Source organism: Nesoenas mayeri, assembly GCF_963082525.1.
Source record: "Nesoenas mayeri genome assembly, chromosome: 2".
Classification (NCBI taxonomy): Eukaryota; Metazoa; Chordata; class Aves; order Columbiformes; family Columbidae; genus Nesoenas; species Nesoenas mayeri.
The window spans coordinates 52,415,757-52,439,602 of record NC_137543.1 but is presented as its reverse complement, the minus strand read 5'-3'; the positions used below and the strand labels follow the sequence as shown (position 1 = coordinate 52,439,602).

Sequence of the window (23,846 nt, the reverse complement as noted above, 5' to 3'; positions counted from 1 at the left end):
TTTGTTTGTTTCTATGAGTCATTTTTAGAACAGGCAACAATAATCTAACAATACTTGAGTCATACATAAGTCTGGAGCCAACTTCTTAGAGAACATGGTTTTCTTGAGAGTGAAAAATATCCTAAAAGAAAAAGTGCCTCTTCGGCTTTTGTACAGAACAAGAAACTATGTTTAAAGAAAAAAAAAAAAAAAAGTGCTTGATGTAACTGGCTTTTGAAAATGCAAAAAGCAATCTTTCCTGTCTGCCTCTTCACTTTTGAGACCCAGAAAGGCAGAGGACAGAAAGGGGCTGTTGATTTAGGACAGAAGAAAACTAAGTGCCTGTTGAACAAGCGCGTGGCCTCACGCTCCAGCACAGGTCAAGACAGAAGTGCAGGGAAATGAGACGGGGTGGGTCCCTTTATCACGCTGTGAAGTGCAAGTTCACTGTACATCTTTGGCTACTAACACTGCTCTTCCAGAAACAGCCTTCCTGCTACAAAACACACTCAGGCCTTGCTTCTGTTTACCGCTAACACCGTCATTTCTGAAAATCAGGTGCCAAGAGACCTTCCTAAACCAGGTGCTGCAAAACTCCACTCGTGATTTCCTTCCCGTGCTCACAACTCCCCCAGTGCAACCCAGAGCTGCACAGGGACTGGCCCAGAGTTCCTCCAGGGAAAGAAAGCTTTTTCCACCCGCTTTTCTCAAAAGCGGCTCAACTTCCAGGATGTGACAGTTTGTTGTGGGAAGGCCCCATCTCATTGCCTGGAAACAGAGTTATGAGGGAGGATCTATTCCAAAACTAAGCAACAAAGGCGTAAGTCTTCATCTGACCTCCTCAGAAGGGAAGGGCTTCAGCTAAACTGTACTGTGCTGCTTACAGCATGGGGAGTTCTTCCTTCACCTACAGGAATTCTTTGTTCTGAGGCTACGGACAGCTGTTCTGGAGTTGTTAAGAAGGAAAATATACCACACAAACCACTATGATAAATACAACTCTATGCAGAGCAAAAAGGATCAGTTTATATAACAATATATAAGTGACAGCTGAACAGTCCTGCTCTCAGTAAAGCACGGCTGGGTTTCTTTCCTTTTAGCCATGAAAGGGAACAAAACACTAACTCTAAAGAGCCAAAACACATTTGTTACCTCCACTGAGAAGTGAAGTGTCTAGTATGAGAAATAAAATACTACTGCCCCGAATCTGTTTAAGCTAAGAAAGTTGCTTCATCCAAATAAACAGCTGCTGAGTGTTAAACCTCACTCAAAAGCACCGATGCAGGAAGCTGTTGCAACCAAGACTCAGTGCAGACGGCTGGTTTGTGCATTTGACAGTACTGGCTAAAATAAGGCTATTTTCCTGTATCAACAGTTTTTCCTCTGATTTGTCTTCTACAATGCAAAAAAAGCATAAGACTTCCTTGTTAATGCAAATACTATATGAGTGCCAGAGAAAAACTTTGGAAAATTTTTTTTAACTTTTCAAAATTACCATTTTTCTAGCTAAGCACAGACAATTCCGATATTTTCTAACCTGTTTTATTCATGCCAAGAAGCAAGCTTTAATCACAAGACCACCAGGTTTGACTGATCACCTTTTTTACCGCAACAATTGAAAGTAAGTGTTCTAAATCTTTCAGTAGCAACAACTGCACCTTGCACTCACATTTGCCCAGTGAAAACCTGAGGCAAGTTCCTCCCTGCACAGCTGCTCCCACTTGGCTGGAATGAGCCGCTCGTCTCTTAGCACCGCGCTTGGCCCTTAATGGGGAAAAGAAAACTGATGCAGATGACTATTGTTTGGCTTTGCACCACCATGGTTAAAAACTGCTTCGAACAAATTGTTCACGCGAATGCACTTGACCCAACATATTATTAAATAACACAAGGACCGAGAAGTCATCAACCGTGACCAATACAATCTCGCTATCTTGCCCCTGCTTTACTGAAAACATGAAAATAGCTGAGCACAGCTGTAAACTTCAGCAAAGATGTAAACTTTGGTACATTAGGGACAGCTTGATAAACTAGGGAGAAGACTGCAAAGGCAATTTAGTGGGGAATAGCAAGAGCATAGTGGAGAAGTATCTATGGAGAACATATTTGGTGTTTAAACAGTTGTTCTGCTTGTACAGGTAAAAAAGAGCTTGGGGAGGAGTTAATTTAGCTACAGAAACAAGTCTTTTGTAGCTACCTCTGAAAAAAGGGGACAAGGAACAGGTCTCAGTATAGACTATAAACCCACCACTGAAATCAAATATATAAACTGAATATATTAAAGCTTTGAATTTTATTACACTTAATTTCTTCTGAATATCTTACCCTTCTCTCCTGTTCAAGGGAAACCTAAACATGAGAAATGGAAGGATAAAGGAGAACTCCACTAAACGTGGAGTACATTTCGTCAGAGTCTGTGTAGGCCAGTTTGCCTCCTGTCACGACGACGTTCACTTCATCTCCTGCTTTGAGGTGAAGAACAAGGTGGAAGGTCCCAGGACCACCACAGGTCCGTTTCCCCGAGTAGGGTTTGTGGTACTCCAGCAGTTCCCTTCTGTACCCGGCCGTGTGGAGCTGAGCCACGCTCGCGTTGGAGACGGACAGCACCGCTTCCACGTACTCATCCCTCTCCGGGGCCAGCACAGCGGTGATCAGGTAGCGCCCTTCGTAGGGTGACGTGAAGATGCCTGCAGGAGAGAGTTACTCAAAATGGAGAGACCTGGGCTCTCAAAAGCACCACGACAAACGTAAAGCGACGTGGGTTACTCATCGCTACCTACAGATAACAGTGATAAGGTCGGCCTGGGCAGCTGACCAAATGACAGCAGTCACGAAGGCAAAGGGTTGCTGCTTCTGTGTCAGAGCCCACCAGTCCTGCAGGACATCAGCAGGTCTTGTCCACATTTGGAAACCTTCTCGGCTGACTCAGAGCTAGGTGATGAGGTGAGAGGCACCCGCACATTGTGCTTGTCCCCAGAAGGTGAAGGCACACCTGACACCCTCAAGTGACATGACACTTTGCTTGAGAAGGAGGCAGCCAGCAGTTACCGTCATTGGAGAGGCTGTACCCATCGCCTCCCTCCCTCCTCTCCCCCTGGTGACCCAGTTGGCCAAGCCGCAGCAAAGCGGGATAGCAAGGAATGTCACCTCTGTTCCCCGAGCTCAGCTGGCCAGAGGTGGGGTGTGGAGCACAACCAGCTGTGCTGGCAGAGCAGAGGCAGTGATGAACTGGGCCTCAGTATGGCTGGGCACATCTGCCACAACCACAGGAAGCTTTTAACCTGATGTGTCTGGTTTAGATTGACTTATTTTGCTTGTCCAATGTGGCAGCAAGGCCTGAGATAGCATCAACCACTGGTAACCCAAGCTGCTGCCCATCTGGCATCTCTGTGGGTCCGTTCTTTTGCATTACCTGTATTTGGGTTATAATAGTCCCCGTCATTCACAAGCACTTTGTTAAAGTGAACCACACCAACGTCACTGGAGAAAGGCTTCTGGGTGAGTCCAGCAGAAAATGATACCAGCGAGGGCGCAGCGGCAGCAGGTCCTAAAATGGGTAACAACATGAGTCAGAGTCACATCAGGATGACAACACAGCCTTTTTCTGTGATGCTTTATAATCCAGCGTCTCTGTTCCTGATCTTACTCCACTTGAACTATCCCTGTCACTTCATGGATGCCAGAATTAGCAGAATACGTATTGCTGGCACAGGTCCCAGGTGTCTCACCATAAAATTTACTGAAAACTATAAAATTTCCCCCTTGGCCACAGCATCCTTTTTTTTTTTTCTTCCTTCTACGGAAAAGGTACACGGCTTGTAAATGCTGGCAGTGGAAATCCTGCCACCCCTCAATCCAACAATGCTTCTGCCACAGACCTTCTTCAGGATTGAGGCTGCCCTTGGACACCTCTGCTCTCTGTCCCTATCACCACGGCCACAGGAGTGATAAAGTGCTCGTGGTAAATTCCAGCAAGTGATAAGCTCATTCCAGCTTTCCCAGTTATGCTGAGAAGCTGCGCACAGCTTAGATCTCCTATCTTCCCTGCCAGAGGGTAGTGAAAATAGGTACAAGAAGTAACATGTTAGTATTAAAGCAAAGAGAACCATCACTGGGGCACAGCTCTCTTGCACCTCCTTTGAGGAGCACTTTTCACTCCACAAATTTTTCTTCTTTTCTCAGCAGATCAAACAGACACTTAGGTACTACATAGTGGCTATCTGCTTACTAGCTAAACATTGCTGTTAGCAGACATAGTACAATTTGGATAATTAAGACAAATTTTTATGTTTAACAGACTGACTTAATGGCAAGTGTTAATTGACCAACCACTTGTTAGTCCCATCTTAGTTCCTTTCCCTCTAAACATTTCCCCTAGGGTGGGAACACTGCTAGAAGTACTCAGCTCTTGTTGCTCTTTGGCTGGGCAATTAGGTCAACAACAAATATACTTAAGTTGTCCTCAGTTGCTCTTTCTGTCCTGCCCTGTTCAGATTAGGATCTGTGTCTTCTCTGTGCTGTTTCGCCCCTGCTCCTTCTTTTGCCTTCCTCAAAATAAATGTTTACTTTTCCTTTCAATATGAGATGCCCATCAGTAACCAATGTTCAATACAGACTATACCCCTTAAAAACAGAAGTTGAGGAGTGACAAAACTTCACCTAAAATGTGGATATACACAAATGCTCTGCTTTTTTTTCCTAAATAACTTGGCAAAGGAGGGGTGTTGGGAGGGGAAGGCCAAGGCAAGACATGACTGCAACTTCAGAAATGGCAAATAACAACCTTGATTTCCCTCAGGGGCTAGTAACCCACTGCCTCGTGTATCTTTGGAAATCTCCTTATTCAGTATTTTGTCTCACGCTCAGAAAACAGACAGAAGCCCTTTTTCATTACTCCTACCTGCCAGTGTGCCTGCAGGTGCTCCTGTGAGCTAAGATGAGTTTACCTGAAAGGACCAAAATTAATTGCAGGAAGTCTACTTACTTAAGCAGCTCTGCCACCTTAACACCACACTACTTACAGAAAGCTCTGCTTTGTATTCTCAGCTTAGCCTGAGACTCAAATAAACTGAAAATGCACCTTAACTAAGTTCTTGTTGGCTCACTTGGAAAGGTTTCTCTCCCTTGCAGCCACGCTGCACAGATGGCAGAACCTACTTGCCGCCTGCCCAGACCCTCTGTCCTCTCCATTTGCAGGAGCTACAATTCTGTTCAGGTTGGTGTCACCTGGATAAGGGAGCAACTCCTGCTCTGGGTCACCATGCTTCCTTCACGGTTTTCCTGCACTAATTGCTAGAATACCTATTAGAGTTTGCTGCTGAAATTGCTTCAGATCCACAGCCCAGCTTAGCAAACCATCTGTGTTTGTCCAAAGGATAAAACTTAAATCCCTCTAAATAATCTGCGGATCAATCTAGTGAGCAACCTGATCTAGCAGGAGATGTCCCTTCTCATTGCAGGGTGGTTGGACTAGATGACCTTTGAAGGAACCTTCCAACCCAAACTATTCTATGATTCGATAAGGAGGTGCAGGGAAGACACAGTGTGTCTGTGCTTCTCTTATCCTCCTCCCTGCTCCCAGCTGGAACTGCCCATTTGCAGCTTTCACAAGTCCTACCGACAGCTCTTAGTGGTGCTTTTGCAGAACCTTACAGAGGTGAACAACCTCCTCTTACAAGTCCCCACCTGCAAACACTCTTCTTCATGCAAAGACCAAAGTTCAGCTTCTCTAGGCAAGGTCCAGGCTTGGAAACTGCTTTCACTTAAGCAGTTACTGTTGTGGAATTATAGAAATCAGGAGGAAAAGTTTTAGAGCATTTAAAAGCTGGGAACAACATGCGTGGCTCTCACCAACTGCTAGGCAGACAAAAAGTTTCTCAAAATATTTAACCACAGTTTGAAAGCTTCTGGGGAAGGAAATAACTGAACTTCAGATGTATTCAAGAAGGTTCCACTTGAGATATATATATATTTGAGCAAGAACAAGTATGTATGTTCATGGTAATCTAAGCTATTAATAGTATAACGCATTCTGGGGCCCACAAGAGATACATGGGTGGTCTTTGTTAGGTTACATCTACTTCCACCCATCTGCTAGTTGTATTTCTGGTTCTCCACCGCTCTTTTGACTTCCCAGCACAGTTCATGCCTCCCACAGAGCCCGGGGGTCAGAAGGGGAAAAAGAAGAAAAAAAAAAATCAAGCAAAACAAAACAGTGCACAGCACAAGCATTTTCTATCAAGATGAAAGGAGAACCAAATGACAGTGTGATGGTGCCGCTGACAATTGCTCAGTAACTGGAATGAGGACTCTTCAGGAGTCTACACAGAAGAGAGACCATAAGTATGTAATTCATTGTCAGCATGCTCTTCTGACTCCTTTGCATTTGGCAGGAGTAAGGAGGGTATGTCAGATTTCCTCTGCTTGGCCAATACTCAATCTAAATGAGGGAAGCGTGCATCATTTCAGTTAAAGCAAATGGGACAAAAATATAAGCAATTTGTCACCTCCCTGCCTTTCTTTTTTAACTTTCAGTTTTACCCCAATACATCTCATTTTCAGGAAGGTTCCCTCTGCCCATGGGATGTCCATGCAGCACAGCACAGTGCCACGCTGATTTCACGAGCCACTGCCTGACGAAGCTGCGCCCATTAGTTTTGCTCTGCTACGCCACAGCGTGTCTGAGGTGGATGACAACTCACTCGGTGCATTACGAAGACACAGCTACTTTTCTCCTGCGTGTTAGCAATGGCTCTTACAACTCCTACCTTTCACATCACAGCGAGAGAAGGTTTGCCCCAGCACATACCTACCACTCCTTACACAAGTAACCATCTCCTGCCCATCCGTCAGTGTGCTCCTGTGAACTGTGCCGTTCTTTCACGTGAACAACAGCAAAACACAAGCTCTGGTGCAACTGCAGGTGGTCACACGTTCCTTATGTCAAAGTCAGCAAACACGCTTTCCCCCGTGCTAGATCACTGGTGTGTACTACTGAGAATACTGCTCCCTGCCCAGGGATTAAAAGAAAGAGCTAAACGTGCAGCAGAACCCATCACAAGCACGCCAGGGTAATTATGTATTCAGTAAAACTCTTTCTTCAAATCAAGGACAACCTACAACAACATAAACCTTATATTACAATAAACCTCATGCCTTCAAATTTGGAACATGTCCTATAGGCTTGCTGCCCGGAGTGACACGGAGAAAGTTAAGATGTCTGAGGATCAGACAAGTTGAGAAGAATTAAAAAGCCCAAAGCAAAATGAGCCCCTTCACCTGCACAGATACGCACAGCAGCGTTCCCACAGCGGCAGGGCTCCCTAGCTCAGCTGTTCTTTATTACATGGTTTCTTTTAGAGAGGAGTGACCACCCTGCCTTGGAGCTGCTGGTTAAGGACAGAAGCAGCACTGCAGACTGCAACAAGGGCGAGGGTGGGGAAACCAATCTGTGCTTTCATTGAATCTTTTTCACTGTGACCCTCTCTGTATGGTGATCAGAACATTCAAATCCTCCCCTTGGCTCTCTCCTTACCTAGCTGTATGACTTGTGGATCGTTACAAGCATTTCCTCATCAGTTCCCAGACCAGTCTATCAGCCAATTCATTATTTCTGCCTGTGCAATTTTCTTTGCTCCAGCAGACAAAAGTTCTCATAGTTGTAAAACTGCCATGCTTCAATAACATTTGCTGCTGATGTTTCTTTAATAACAATCAGTTCAATTCTTTGTGTATTAAAAGAGATTAGGTGGATTCTCTTATGTCCCGACACTTAGCTCACCTTCCTCACAAACTCCTTGCCTGTAAAAACAGAGCTAATATGTAATATCGTGCCTCATACTTCGAAGTCCCGAAAGATCTTTGCCTAAAAAATTATATTGTAAGACGCAGGCAAACAGATAGTTAATGAATCTGAACAACTCAAGAAATCCTTCAGTATGTGAATCGTGCCTCAGCATTCAAGAAGAGCACTGAAGTGCTGGTTTAACCCCAGAGGACAGAGCTGGAGCCCTCAGCTTCTTCCTGAGCAGCGCTTTCATACAACAGAAGCTATTCAGAAACAGACATGAAAGGGAGTACTCAGAAAGCCAATTTAATAATACTAGCTTCTGACATTAGGAATTAGAGCACAAGAAGGTCTGATCTTTCAAATCTGAATTTCAGCGCCAAAAAATGTACTGGGTGAAGACTGGCAAAGACACCCTAAACTGCGGCCCTAGACAAATTAGATATTAAGGATTCCTTGATGCCTTATTTAAGCTCCTCCAATAAGCCAAAAACCTTCCCTTCCCCAGCTGTTAATTTCTACAACACTGCAAACTGCTGAATTCTGCCCCAGAATGCTCTTTCTTTGCTGTTTATGAGCAGCCATTGATGATGAGGCGCAGTGGGTGCAGATGCTGGATCCACACAAGTCTATCTTCTATTTGCACCACACTTAGCTCTCTGTTTTCTAGGACTACCTGACCTCAGGGTTTGCAAAGCATTTGGGGGAAATTACAGGACAGATCAGCAGGTATATCTTATATTTACATACATTCCCAGGGGCATGGAACAGGAAAAGGAACCCCCTGGTCAAACCCAACCTCTCTCCAGATCCCAGGGTGATATTGTTTCTTACAACATGTTTCACCAAGCAGTGCGCTGCCTGCCACATCTTGCCTTTGCAGCACTTCTAACATCCACCTACTCTTTCACACAGTTTTAGCACAAGCTTATTAAAATACTGCCGTCTGTAAATGGCAATAGACTGTACAAAGTGGAAGAAAACCCCCAGGAAATCAGTTTATCACAGAAATCTAGACATCTATGTTGGCTTTACTGGCATCAAGAAAAAGGAACATTTCTTCTCATCCTCTTCCAGAAGCCTCAGCTATTGCTGCTTGTTCTCACCACCACAATCCTCAAATGCAAAAAGATTGCTTTAAGGCTATGTCAGATTTTTAATTAGAAAGTATAAATGTCAGAATTACAGAGAGGTCTCTTTAGAACTCTTTTTGTCAGTCTTCAGACCAGCCTTCAGGACGTGTATGTGTGATTTTGTTACGGCCATCAAACTAAGTCCAAGGGTAGGATTTCAGATGCCACAAAGCCGTTACGTTTTATTTTCATCTATTTCTTCCATTTCCTCAAACAAATTTAGATTAAATAATTCTTTCTGAAGAGGGTATGGGAATATTCACTTTGATCCCAGATATGATTCCCCAGGATTTGATAAAATCTTGAGTATGAGGTTGTAGGGCAGGCAGCACCCAATTAACGTATTTATCAAGGCCAAATAGCATGTACCGCACAAAATTTATACCTGTTTATCATACAAATCTATAAATGCACTTTGATATTAACAATTATAAAACCAAGAAAACTGCATTTTGCACATTTTTAAACTGTGGTTGTCAGTGGGAGCCCTCCTGTTTTCACTGAAGTCAGGCACATGAGTCCTTGTGATTCTAACAAAGCCAGAAATTTCCTCACGAGGGGGAACAATTCATGCACTAGCTCAGATACTAACAGTGCTTCAACATCTTAGTCTTGGCACTATTAATTCCTCATTAAAGAAATATTAAAATTGTCTGAGATAAATATATTTTTTCATTTAAAAAGAAAAAAAGGTCAGTAGTGACATCTGTTAGCAAACAGAAATCCTTTGGTTTGTTTTTAAACACCAAAGTAAGAATAACCCCAAATTAATTATTTTTCAAAACCTAAAAAACCTCATATTTTCAAAGGATGTAGATTATGTTTTAATGCTTAGGTATGGCAAAAATCTGTTAATTTTTCCTTAGTGCTAAACTTAAATACTGAAAAATCAACACTTTGTTCTCTCAACCATGACTTTCAGGGACTGAAATAAAGATTAAGTACCTGTATAAAGAATTTCTAGGAAAAAACTGCCTTACCTTTTGAGTCCGTGGTAGGAGGAGATAACTTTGGATATCCTACAAAGGAAAAGCACGAGGTGTGATATAGTACATAATGGAGTACATTATGACAAAGTATCACTGCAGTCTTCTAAAAAGCACCCTTTGTTACTGAACACCAACATACCATAGAATCATAGAATAATTTGAGTTGGAAGGAACCTTCAAAGGTCATGTAGTCCAACTCCCTGCAATGAGCAGGGACATCTTCAACTACAACAGGTTGCTCAGAGCCCTGTCCAGCCTGGCCTTCAATGTCTCCAGGGATGGGGCATCTACCACCTCTCTGGGCAACCTGGGACAGTGTTTCACCACTCTCATTGTAAAATATTTCTTCCTCATGTCAGTTCATTGTGGTGCTGCAAGGAACAAAGGCACAGCTTGGTAGGTGAAGGAAAAGGCTTTAGAGCACAGTTGGAGGCTGCAAAGACTCCTTCACAAACCGTCGCTGCTGTAAGCCGTTCCCACCAGCTACAGCTCTAAGGGGCACCCACAAAAGGCTGAAAGGTGGCTGGTGAAGCACAACAGATCTCAGCGTCACCCCTTGAGCAAGACTTAGCACATCCACTGCGCTTAGGAGTGATTCACTATTCGTTTGTCTCTCTCACCTGGTGCTCCAGCGTACCCTTCAGCAATGGGCATGGTGCTTTGACCAGCCTGACCATCCACGCTCCGAAGCCGCCCTCTTCCCGACATCAGAATGGTGCCAGGAGGCCCTGCCTCTCCGGTCTCCACGATGATCCCAGTTGTCCCGGGCAGAAATGGCGCAGCCGCCGACCCGGGCAGCGATGGGCGCGGAAGGGGTCTGGGCTGCGGTGGCTGGAGGGGGATCCTCTGCCGTGGGGGTTGTACCCTCGGCCGCGATGGCAGCAGGGAGATGCCGGGCTGGGGCTGCAGAGGGGGTCTGGGTGGCAATGGCTGCCGTGGTGCTTCTGGTCGCCCTTCGAAATGATGAAAGAAGAGGAAAGATGTAGAATTAGTCGCCTATAGTGACATATAAAATGGCATATTTTTGTAAAAAAACAACCAACCAACCAAACAAACAAAAACCTCAAACTTTAAAATAAAACAGGACTCAATTTGAGGCCAACTTTCTACTCAGACCCAAGCCTGTGCTGGAAAAGCTCCATTCCACTCTCGCAGTACCACAGACTCCCCTATTTCCCATTCTGTGGCACAGCGAAAGGGGTGCAGGCAGCCTGGAGGCAGGACAGGCAGCAGTCAAAATAACCCATGAGCGTTCACCCACTAGTCCAGCTTTGGCTTTCAGCACAAGCCAGGTGTGTATCAAACCCATTCCCACCGCTGCCTTCATCTCCATTGCGTGCTCTCCCTCCACCTTGAGTTCAGTTCTCCAGAACCCTCCTGCCCATCGCTCCTTCTTTCAACTCTGTACTCGCACAACACCCAGCACAAGGCATCCTTGTTCTCATGTGACTACCATAAAGAAAAACATATACAGCAAAAAAAACTGGGTAAGTGAATACCGACTTAAAGAATTTTTTCCCTACTTTGCAAAAGCAATGGTTTTAAAATTCCAAGTACTCCCATTACTAATATTTTCTGGCAACGAAGGCAGAACCCCAGGATATAATCTACCAGAAAAGCCTTTATTGTTTAAAGGGAAGAGATACCATTAAAAGACTTTTCCAGAAGGGCAGCCAACACATACGACATCAGGGCTGAACAGCACTGACATGGTTACATTTGTGTATCCGGTCCAGTTTTAAGCCCTATACAGGAATGATGGCTTATTCATAAAAATGAAGTCCTAAATGTCATTTAAGGATGCAATGTCCTCCTAAAAATGAAGGTGAATTACATCAACCTTAAGAACATGAATTTACAAATGTGTAGATTTCAGGAGATGCAATGACAGCTTTTATACAGATTAATTCGAATTTCATTCTAAATTAAACATTAGCATTGGTTATTTTGGTTGCATTTTGAGACCAAAGCACAGCCTTAAATGCAGGGATGAAGGTGAGTTTCTGGTGAAATCAACAAACATCCCCTTGCAAATTTATCTGGTGCAACTCGTCACCACCAGAGATGCTCCACATGTTCCACAGTGGAGATCACGGCTCCAAGGTCTCAATGGTCACAATGAAGTTCTTCAGTGCATCACAGTCCAAAATCAGCCTGGGTAAATTTATGAGTGGCCAGGGCTAAACCAAACCGCTATGCCCAAAAACAGACATGGTGTGAGACGTCCCCTGGCTCTGTTGAACAGCTGGGGACCCCCAAGAGGACCTTACGCTGAGCCTTTGGGCGAGAGCTTACAGCCACGTCATGCAGGTATCGGCCGTGATGCCCAGTCAGGGTCCACACAGTGTCACCGACAACCCACGTGCTGTTTCGTGACTACTCAGCACCTGCGCTTTATCCCTGTGAATCTCGTTTCTACTTCTCAGTCTCATATAAAGTCCACATAAGCCTTCCAGGGCACTGGGAGACCTGTTTGAAGTCAGAGTCTCGCACCACCTGCATTCCTTCGCTAGATACACCTGCTAGGAAAAAATAATCTTCCTGAGCTTTGCTGACTGACTTTAACTGTTGAGAGAATTGAAAGTTACACGAACAGTGCACCACAAAGCTGGACTGAAGCTTACTCAGTAACTCTATCTACAAAGCAGTGGACTAAGGAGTAAAATGTTCACTTTACTCCAATTAAAATTATCTTCGTAAAAATCTCAAGCTTAAAAAATTTTACATATATATATGTATAAATATATATGTGTGTATATATAGATATATATATATATATATATACTTAATGGCTTAAAGTATCAAAGTGAATTGTTTAACAGAGTTAACTTAGTGAGACACCTTCTGTCCACAGTGGCACAGATTTACACCTTCAAATTAGCCTTATTCAAATCACAAACTGACAAAATACGTTACCTTGGGATGCACATACTTGTCATTTCTTGAGTCTCCTGAGCTGAGCTTATTAAGACAGTGACTTAAGCTGACAGAGGGAAAATGAATACAGTTGTCTGCTTGCTTTTCTAACCCTTTAAGTAACAATCAACAGCTCAAATCCTGTAACCTGTGCAAACTGCATCCTGGCATGCAGCATCAACACAGCAATATTCAGAATTATCCAACTATGTTTTTATAAAGCTAAATCCAAAATTATCTGCCTAAACCTCAACTTAAAATGCCAGAAGTCAGATAAGTGTGGGTTGAGAGGGATCTGGTCTTTCATCTTTGCAAAAGTTTGTAGCCTCTTCTACCAATATGCAGCATAGGAAGACAAAATACCAAGAAGTCACTAGACAAAGATGGCAACAGCGGAGCCACCCTGTCCTGATACTGAATTCCATAACGCATGTTTTAAGTTCACATGGCAGTGAGAAAACAAAGCTCCAGTGAAGTGGGCACGGCACGGCATGGCATTTCAGCCTTAACCTGCAATTTACTTCATTGAAGCGGAAACGATTTGCTGGGAAGGAAGACAAAGAGCGACCTGGATGGATGAGGTTGCTGGATCTTTGGGGTGCAGCTGTTTCTAGGATTGTTCTACCCCAGCCACATGCTCCTTAGACCCCAAAACACACAAAGTGTGTAAAACAAACTAGCAAGTAAAGGAATCTGTCACTGCACTCACAAGACGCCACAAAGGATCTGACTGGAATTTTCTTATAGATGCCAAAGGGATTTGACAATTAAGTTACCAATCACCCTTTTGGACAAGGTCACAGGGAGCCTAGAGGAACCGACTATATGACTCTCTTATTCGCACTACGACACTAAGATTTTATGTTGCCCTTTACTGATGCTGTAATGCAGAACAAACCTTCGGGTTCTTAGACCATAACTTCAGCAGACAACATTTAGCTGTTGCTTTTGAAACCCCGCAACAGAGACAATTACCAGAGGAACCGGAGTTTGAGTCAAATAACTGTAACCAAACTGCACTCCCAGCACAGTATGTGGCTGCAAGACCACACTTCTGACCCCTGGGAAACTTGTTTAATATATAAGAATAGGCAGCAGGTTAAAAGAGGCCACTAACTTTAACATTGCTTTCAATTTTGTGCCACATGAAGAGCAAACGTGTCCGCAGAGATGCAGAGAGCGAAGCGAGTACAACAAAAGGCCCCACGAGACCTTTCAAGGTGGACAAAGAGCTGCTGGATTGCATCACCTGGGTGAGCACATTGTTTGTGGTCCCCCTGGAGCTCGGAGCAGACCCACCGCCTGCCCTTGCCACCAACGTGGGTATGGAAAACAGCAGGACGCTGCGCTACCTTCACCAGAAACTACAACAAAATACGAGTTTGGCCTCTGAGTCTGTATCTGAAACACAATCTTTCACTAACCTGGCTTGTTTGTTTGGCCTGAGGCACTTGAAACCCCCTCATAAAAAATTAGGAAGAAAACACAGCCATATTTCTAATATCAGGGTCATTTGACTTTGCTCAGGTTTATGGTGCGATGGGCTTATACCACCTGATAAGATTTTATATTGCATTTCTTGCAATATATCATTGCCTTACTGTCCCTCAACAACTGTTACTAGTAAGAACGTGTTTCTGTTTCGGCCCTTCCAAAGTCAAATTACATCACTTGAATGCTATGATATGCTGGCAAATAGTACATAAAAAAACTCAAGACAATTTATGGCCAGGACTGAAATTCTCCTTTTCAAATAATGTCAGTATCACAGACCATGCTGCAGATCACAGACATAAAACCAGTTAAAGCCATACCAAATTCACATAATGGGGCTCTCAAACCACTTCCAAAAAAGGCTCTTTTGCCAAAATCTTTCTGCTACTCCAGCCATCAAAACATACTCGGACTGCTGTGCCAGACAGTGTTATTGTAATTGAAAACATTTGGGGACTGGAGTCTGTGCTTCATGAACCCTTCGGAGGCCAGAGGCACCCCACGGCAGGGAGGGATGCTCAGCGCCCGCATCCCAGCACTCTGTCCTTCCCCAGGCTTTAACACCCGACAGTGGATGGAGAACTCTGCCCTGAAATGGTGTTATGTGTGGAAACCCAGGCGCACTGAGGCTTTCTCATGATTTACAACATTGTAATAGTGCTTGATAAATACAACCCCTCGAACACCTGCTTTAAATAGCAGGAGAAAGATCACTGTCTGTATCTTGGAGCTTTCTCCACTGTTGGTCCCTAGGGCAAATTTATTTTGGGCAAGATGGATGAGAAACAGGAGTACCTAGATACATCATAATGGGGACCTCTTCTGCAAGATCTAGGGGTGAACATCCTAACCTTGAATTAAAGTCAAGATTCCACCAAAAGAATTACTGTGCACCCCCCCCCCCCATTTCCCTTCACTTCTTCCATTAAAGGAAGAAAAACATTGCTTTTTTCAGTTTCACAGAAGAGCTTCTCACGTCAGAAGGATTTTTGTGTCAAGTACCGCAATACATTTGGTTTTAAACAATTAAACCATCAAAAGAAACGTATCTATCACAGGCTTTCAAGTCTCCACCTTGGAGTGCGAAGGGTATTCTTCCCACAGAAACACTTTCAGACCCTTCATGAAGCAAAATTTCTCCATTCAAGCAAGAGTGCTGACGGTCCTGCATCTGATCTCCCCCAGCCACCATCAGCTGCCACAGCCCACAGGCTCTTCCCTCAGCACCTCTTCTTCTGATTTAGGGCCAGTCACAGAAATTAGGTTCTTATTTCTCTCACTTGTATACAGAATTAAAACCAGAAGCATCAACCAGCTGAAGAGTGCAATTTCTAACAGCCTCCCATTCCTGTGTTTTTGCATCATGCAAAACAGGAACTCAGGTTCCTTCTGTAAACTTTGACTACCTCAGAAAAACAACCCATTGCTGAAATTTGGAGCAAGAATAGCAAAGGGAACTGAGTGGCATTTGGCAAGGTCTCTAAACCTTCACAGCAAGGTTCACCAAGACATTGACATTACCATTTCATGGCATTTTGAGCCAAAGGGAATGTGCCTCTGCTTCTCATCCACTCCAGTGCAAACTTTAAACCACCTGCGGAGGTAGATCTGAGCTGACATGAACAGAAGCTGCTGAGATGTGAAAACTCTGCCAGCTGGGGTTTGCACCTACTGCCAACTTGCTAACTGCGTTGTGGGAATGCAAACTTCTGGGAGAGCTATGAGGCACAAATCTTATGTTGCCACACCAAGATATGCCAGAGCTTGCTTGCCAAAGTCCTGAATCAAAGAGTTGCTGAATTATAATCATTAGCTCACGCTAAGAACAAAACTTACAAGGAATCTTTCTTATCATAAATTTGAATTCATTTGACTTAGTTTTTCTCCATTTACTTTTCAGTTTCCCCTGAGGAATCAGGAATAATCTCACACAACAAAATAAAACAAAACAAAACCAAAATCAAATGAAATTGAATGGAATAATACCCACTGATCATGATTACTTAAAATTCACTTTAAATGCACCATCCAAAAATATTAGTTTTCCCACTCTCTTTATTCTGGCTCAAAGTAAACATGAAAGCAATTAAGACTTCTTTTTTTTTTAGATTCTTCTCTTGTGAAAATACTTTAAAAAGCACTCAAAGTTCTCTATGGTGTTCTAGAGCAAAGAGCCAAAATTAGAGTCACTGTAAAAACAAAGTAGAAATTGTGTAATATTACTTTTTTTCCTTCCTTGTTTAGCTCCTTTATAAGTGATTCATAAAAGAAAGCCAGTTGAAAAAACAAACCAAAGAAATCCTTTAAAAAAAGAAAAAACAACAACTTACTTGTGTCAGGCCGAGATTTCATCATGCCTTCAATGTCTGTGGTGATTTTGGAGACCTGACTATAAAACTGTTGGACAGAATTCTTGAGGCCAGAAATATCAGTGGAATGAGATGATATAGTTCCATTCATTTCACGGACACAGTTCCATAAGCTGCTCACGTGCTTATTCAGACCTTCTTTTATCTTCTGCAAGCTGCCTGAGACAGAGTCCAGCTTGCCACAAACCTTTTCAACATGTGAGACTCTGCTCTCAACATCAGAAACACCTTCCTGGATACCCTGGGTCTTTTCTTTGCACTTGCCCAGATCATTCAGGATATGGTCATTCAGTTGTTCTAGTCTCTCTTTCACTTCACCACAGCAATGATCACTGGGATGAGCAGTTTGATTTGCAAATGTCCTCTGCATTTGATCGATTTTTCGGAAGACACCCCGTTGCGTTTTTCTACAGGTAGAATTGACACCCAGAAGCTGCTCCTTGCAGCTGTTCAAGCCGTCTTGAAGATTCTTCACATCTTTATCCATGACATTCAGGCTATAGCGGAATACACGTACGTCTCTTTGCATTTTCTGGATGTCACGTTGGTTGCCCTTAATTAAGTTGAGTTTCTCATTGAGAGAGCTATTCAGAGACTGCAGGAGAACAGAGTTGTTCTCTGTTTTCAGAAGCAAGTGATTTGATTTGTTGTTACAAATTTCTAGCTCTTTCTGAAGGTCTTCTGCACCTTGTGGTGCAGACTGACATTTCTGCCCACATTGGTGCTCAAGCGACAGTAGTTTGTTCCTCAGGAAATTCATCTCTGCTGTAAATTGCTCATTTGCAAATCCTGCGTCACTGGGCAGGATGGGCCCCGGATTAATAAACATTCCGTCTGGGTCTGTGGTATTAGCGATCTCTAAAATCGTGCCGCCCAGCCTGTCTTCTAGCGCCCGTAGCTTTTGGTCAAACACGTCTCTCAATTCATCTACCTCAGTAGCTATAGCACTGCGGAGAGTTTCCTCAACATAAAAGCAATGTTCTTCAGCATTTCGTTCCGTAACATTCATCCTCGCATCTAGCTCTTCCAACCTCTCACCAAACATGTCTTCTAGATCTGGAGTTGACAATCGACTGATTTCGTTATCTATTCTGACATTCAGGATCCTGTGTGCTTCCACAACTCTGTCAATTTTCCTATCTAAATCCTTTATCTGTTGGTCAAAGTCATTTCTCTCACCCTCCTTGCAACAACTGGATTTGTTTGATGGAATCTGAGTTCGGAGAGTATTTATTTCTTTCCTCAAGTCATTCTCTTTTCCTTTTATAACATCTGTTAGTCCTGAACAGTTATTTTCATTCTCATCACAATGTACCTGGATGTCCTTTTGTTTGCATTCACAGGAGTTCTTCAGATCTGCCATTTTCTTTTCAAATCCATCCAGTATTTCCTGTCTGAGGGACTCAAATTTTGAGTCTATATATTCCTGATATATGTTGTCACTGGGCATTGTTATTGTAGGTCCTTGTGCTGCCTCCTGCAGTTGTTTTAATTGTCCTTCATAGCCTTTTACTTTTCCATTCAGTTCCTCCAGCTCGTCATTTCTCATCTTCAAGGCTTCTTTGACCTCAGCTAGCTCAGACTTTATATCTTCCATTTCAAAATCAATAAAAGGGTCTTTTTGATCTTTATTGTTGAAGAGTCCAGGCAGATGAATAGTGTCTGTTTCACCACCAACCGCACTATCGGGCTCTGGGCGGTCATAAAGGTTGTTCAGCCAAGTGACCAGCATCTTACTAGCATCTTCTTGGACAGTCAACTTTAGGTTTTCATTCACACCTGCCACAGCAGACTGAAGTTCAAGCACTGATCGTGTGAGTCTAAACAATTCGTCCTCCAGAAACTGCATTTTCTTCTCATATGGTGGAGGTTCTGGCACTTCTGTCGGTTCTGCATCTGTTTCATGGAAACAAAAGACAAAGACAGGATGTGAATATTTCAAGTGGTAATCTGGTTTAATGAGCTGAGGCTAATATCACTCTTCTTTAAAGGCCAATAATGCTTTAAAACACATAATGTCTGTTCCCTTTTTTGTTCTTGTTTTCAGTTGTTTATAATTAAAACGTTATCCAAACACTCCAAACTAAATGTTTTAGCACATTGACCAAGTATCCTGCTAAGATACTATGATGGTAGCAAATAAATAAATTAGCAAGCAGAAACACCCTCCTTCTTTAGCAATGAATCTAAGCTATAGCACATATGACAGAATATTACCAATCCATACACATCACAACACAATCACCTTAGAGCCACAGCATCTCCTGTGTCAATAATTTGGGAAGTTTTGTTCCTATCCTCTTTGAATGAAAAGAAAAAAAAGTCGAAGCAGACTTCTCACTGCAATCTACTTTTTACCTAGCACTAATCAATTAATGAATCTGAAACCAACATTGTCCACATGAACAGCAGAATTTCCACCACCGGAGGCTGGAGAGACACAGCTGATCTGCCTTAGGGCTGGATAAACAGACCCCTCAAGATCCCTGTAGTCCTGTTCTCTGGGGTTCTCAGGAACAAGACACTAGTTACTCAACATACTGAGTGTGATCCCAAATAATCGTCTAATATTAATCAAACCTGCAGCTAAACCACAAATTGTTTAACAAACATTTAATACCACTTTAATGTGTAGATCCACATAACCATATTTATTTGCATATTCCCATGTATCTTTCCCATTATACACAGTGGGGTAAATTCTATAAATACATAATGTATATTCCTAATTGTGATTTTGCATATCTTTTGTGCAATTTATAACCCAAAGACCTTTGCACAGTTAAGGCATACTATTATAGACATTAAAAACAAACAAACAAAAAACCAAACCATAACAACAAGTTAAGAAGCAGAAGTTAAGAAAATATACTGCTTTAAATGCAATAAAAAATAGACACACAAATTGTTAGCATTAGAATAACTCTATCGGATGGCAAGTAAACAACTAAAAGTAAGAAGAGTTCCCTGTCAAATTGTGACTATATTGTGTTAGAGTGGTGGTTAATAGTTAAATCTTCAGATGAAAGAATTTTAGCACTGGTTCCAAGCTATGCATGCTAGATACACATTGGGGAATGACACTGAGATAGGGTCTGAAGGACAGACAGTTGGGATTTTTCTTAGTTTTAAACTGGATTTCACCTTAAAGACATTACAAAGAAGGCAGGAAGTCACAAATATACTCTTCAAGACTGGCAGGGTGGCAGACTCCTTTAATAATAAAAAAGTATGCACACACGGAGTGTAGTTATTACATACACACTGGTTTATTTTTACTTTGAATTACAGTTATTTTAGGACTAGAGCAGAAAGAAAAATCTCTAGACGTAAGCATTGCGCAAGTTACCTGAAGATATCATTGTTTTATTATATTATTTTGGAAATAATATTTTAGTTGAGCTAACAAAATATTTCAAAAGCTTATTTTTAAAGCAGGGATACAATCTATAGGACTGGTTTAAAACCATGTATTCAGTCCCAGTCCACTCTACTACACAAAAAAAACCACAAGTGAAAATCTAAGCACTACACGTGATACTAATCTCCAATGACGCTAGGAAAAAGTCCTTCAGAAGGAAACATGTATTTATCATTTTTTGTTAATGCAGAAAAGGCATAGTAGTGCAGGAACAGCACTCCCCTTACCCTTTCAGAAGACACTATCTCATGCAAACAAGCGTCCTTCATTCTTTAAGGCATTTTTTCACCAACTGAGCCTTATCACTCCCTTATCCCATAATACTAAAGGCAGGTAATCTAATGTGAATCTGTAAAATCTGCACAAGCCCTTAAGCAAACAAAACACTGTGAAACTTCTAGGGAGCATTATATATCATTAACATTAGTACCTGTTCTGTTTTGTTTTAATCATAGTTTCTCTCAAATTTATCTTTTTTTTTTTTTTTTTCCTGAACATTGAAGACACCACGAAAAACCTGACATTTATGTCCAGTGTTCTATACTCAGCCCTCTTATTCTTTAGGAAATTCTCTGTATCAAGACTCTTATTGCCTGACTATTATTTAACCACCACACAGTGTCTTCCATATGGATTTTGTACCTGCCAGTAGTCAAGTTCAATAGAAACCATAATGGTTCTCATATTTAAAAGACAAAAGGACCCAGACATGATCATGCATACCAAAACTCAAACAAAAAGTTACCCAAGCCTTTCTTCACAACAGCCTTCGCTGGTGTTGCAGGACGACGAGCAGCGTTTGGCTTGTCTGCGGGACCTTCTCTGCAGTCTTCCCCTTTGTAGCGGGGACAACATCTCCATTCCAGCTCTGTTACCGTCTTATAAGCAATTGTGTACCGAGGTCTGAAACTTGTTCGATACCTGCCAAAAGAGAAACCATTTTAAACAATCTGTAACCTAATCTGCTATTTAGATTAAATCTAAAATTTAATTTTTTTTTTTAAATGAAAATCAATTAATTTCATATATGCTTCATTTTCTCCTTCAAACATTAAAGGAACAAATGTTTCTATCTTGGTTTTGAAGTTGCCTGCACTCAACACAGCCATGCCAGGGACAGCAAATATGGCCATAGCAACAGGGGCTTTCCTGTGTGAGCGAAGGGATAACATGTTGTGGGAAATGAAGGTTTGTGTCATCAGACACTGCTGAGTGTAGCAAGGAGCGCCAGTGGATGACTCTATAAATACAAAACCTTTTTCCTCTGACTTTTCCTTACAAACCCACCCATGGGGCTGCGCTGGCAGCAGCTCTTCCTGACATCAAATATGTTTCTGCCTGCTTTGTCCCACTTGTCTTCCCACAGTCTCCACTTCAACCATTCCTCAGAATCTGTATGTGCGGAGCAGCCAAAGCTAGGAGGGATATTCCAGGGAAGGACAAAGCGCTGAAAGCATGAGTCAGATAAGAACATGAAAGGAGGATTCAGATAAGGACATGAAAGGAGGAGTCAGATGAAAGGCTATGACCAACGAAGGAGTCAACTTCTTCCTACTTCACTGCCCCACTTAAGATGAGGGTCTTGCAGACAAACCTACACATACGTTATGTACATACAACCTTATGTTTCCATGATTAATCACTCAAAAGTTAATAAATGACTGGTAGTGCAACTTTGTTTAACCACAGACTTCTTCCACAACTTCCCTTCAGCACACGTACCCCATGTCCAACTGCAGCCAAACTCTGCTACCCCACCAGAGCACATGCAGTTTTTGTTTTATAAGAACTAAATCAATTTAAGGTGCAGTTCATTTTGGATTGAGAGATGAGGAAAATGAATAAAACACGGACTTGTCAGCTGAGCTCTGTAAACTGGTATACCTGGAACACATACCGCAATAGAAGCAAAAAGGTTACCTCAATTTCTACTTCAACATTAATTCCTTTCTCTGAATAAAACTAGCATCATAGTGCTAACCTCCCTATAACCTATCACACTTATAGATCTTTTCCTCTTAAGATTATTTCAGATTAGAACACCAATTTGCATCCATTAGAGGAGGACAGACTCACTTCACAGCTGAGGTGTCCCTAAAGTAGTGATACAGGCAGAAGAAATACAAGACAGTAAGGAAGGACTCAACAGGAGCTCTGCAGCAGATTTCATTTGTAGCCTGGCTGGGCTCACAGGGAGCGTATTTTGGGACAGAGAGGATGCACTGCAGAATGAGCACCAGGAGCAGCCATGCTATTACAGAAAAAAGAAAATCGACTATGTGTTTCAGTAAACATATTCTTGTATTAATAGGCAAAAATCATTATTGTTTCAAAACAATCAGTAATCAGCTACCAAATGGAAAGTTAAATCGTACACTGACTGTGAAAGAGTTTATATTGAAAGTCACAGAGTAAGAGTTGAACTGTTACTCTCGGAGCTTCTCTTGACATGCATGCAAATAATTGCTGAAAAAATTCTGTGGGGTTTTTTTATTGAGCATTTTTCACCTTCAGAAACATAGTTTTAATATAGTATCCCACATCTGATAGCCATTTACTGTCTCTCTTCTGGTAAGCTGCTTAGCAAACTCAGGGTGGGAGGATTAAAATGCTAACTACTAATAATGAACTTGTTTCTTTTCCAGTCATATCTTTCCCAATTCTGCCAACAATATATTCTAATTTTTGCATTCAGGAAATACTCAGTGTTCTTTTGAATTATTACTTTACCCACAACTTCTCATTTAAGGGAAAAAAATTACCTTGACTAGAGACAATATCATATTCTTTCCAACTATTTTGGGGCCAGAGAGTAGTTTCTTCTAGTAAGATTCTCTGGATTCTCTTCTCCTGTGAGTCTTCATAGGAAGGCAGACGCAGACTAGGCTATAAATCTATCAGCTGCCCATAACTGAAGTGGTTTGCTGTAGTTTTCAGCTTTTCGGGTTCTGCCTTGGAGCACATAAACTCAGAGTAGGTTTCCAATCATTTTTTACCTTCGCAACAGCATATATGAAACAGCTGTAGGCTGCACTCCAGCTCATAACTTTCTTTTACAATTTTCTCTGAAACATCTGCTGAATCCTGTTTACAAATGTAAAGTACAGACATCCCCAAGGTCAAGTGCTTTAAAAATTAAATACAAGAGTGCAATGTAGAGGGTACAATTGGGAAAGACAACATCCCGGCCACCCAGGAATTTCCTTTTCCTTCTGCCTTATCTGAAGTATTAAACCACATCTCTCGTAGGTAATTTCAGTTTGATTCTTGTCCTTCCAGCTAGCTGGCTACAGTCAGAGGAGTGACAGGATTAGCAGATACTTGAGTGTTTTGAAGTGGTTTGGGAGTCATTACAACCTCTCTCACAACCACCACATCACTGAAATGGGAACTCTGAACTTCCAGATCAATTTCCACATGCGGCAAATGGTTGTACATATTTTTATCTGATTTCTATCAAACACTTGACCGCTTCAAACTTTCTGTGTGTTCCTCTCTAGGCTCTCAGGGCCAAACTCCTTCCTGAAAATTGCAGTATTTTCACTGTCTTCAAACACCATCAGGATACATTTATCTGTTCTCTCCTAACTAAGTTTTAAGAATACAGCTGAAACAAATTTTATAAAAGGATAAGAACAACTTTTGCAAATACTGTGTGCAAATTCTCTACTACTTTGCTCAAATTACAGAACGAGGATTTTCCTTGTACCGTTTCTGTCATTCCTATCACACTTTTGACAAGTTTCTCTTCGCATACTT

General features: G+C 42.2%; 1 protein-coding gene across 1 annotated transcript in view; it reads right to left on the bottom strand.

Annotated features, from left to right (window-relative positions):
- Nucleotides 1-2,328: 2,328 nt before the first annotated feature.
- EMILIN2 (elastin microfibril interfacer 2) overlaps nt 2,329-23,846 on the bottom strand; it is a gene marked incomplete at both ends in the record, with an annotated part of 33,390 nt that continues 11,872 nt past the window's right edge. Inside the window, 6 exons of the mRNA XM_080339039.1 lie at nt 2,329-2,666; nt 3,392-3,526; nt 9,879-9,917; nt 10,508-10,840; nt 16,628-18,562; nt 20,833-21,008. Coding sequence (XP_080195165.1) covers nt 2,329-2,666; nt 3,392-3,526; nt 9,879-9,917; nt 10,508-10,840; nt 16,628-18,562; nt 20,833-21,008 — 2,956 coding nt within the window. The remainder of the gene's footprint in view (nt 2,667-3,391; nt 3,527-9,878; nt 9,918-10,507; nt 10,841-16,627; nt 18,563-20,832; nt 21,009-23,846) is intronic.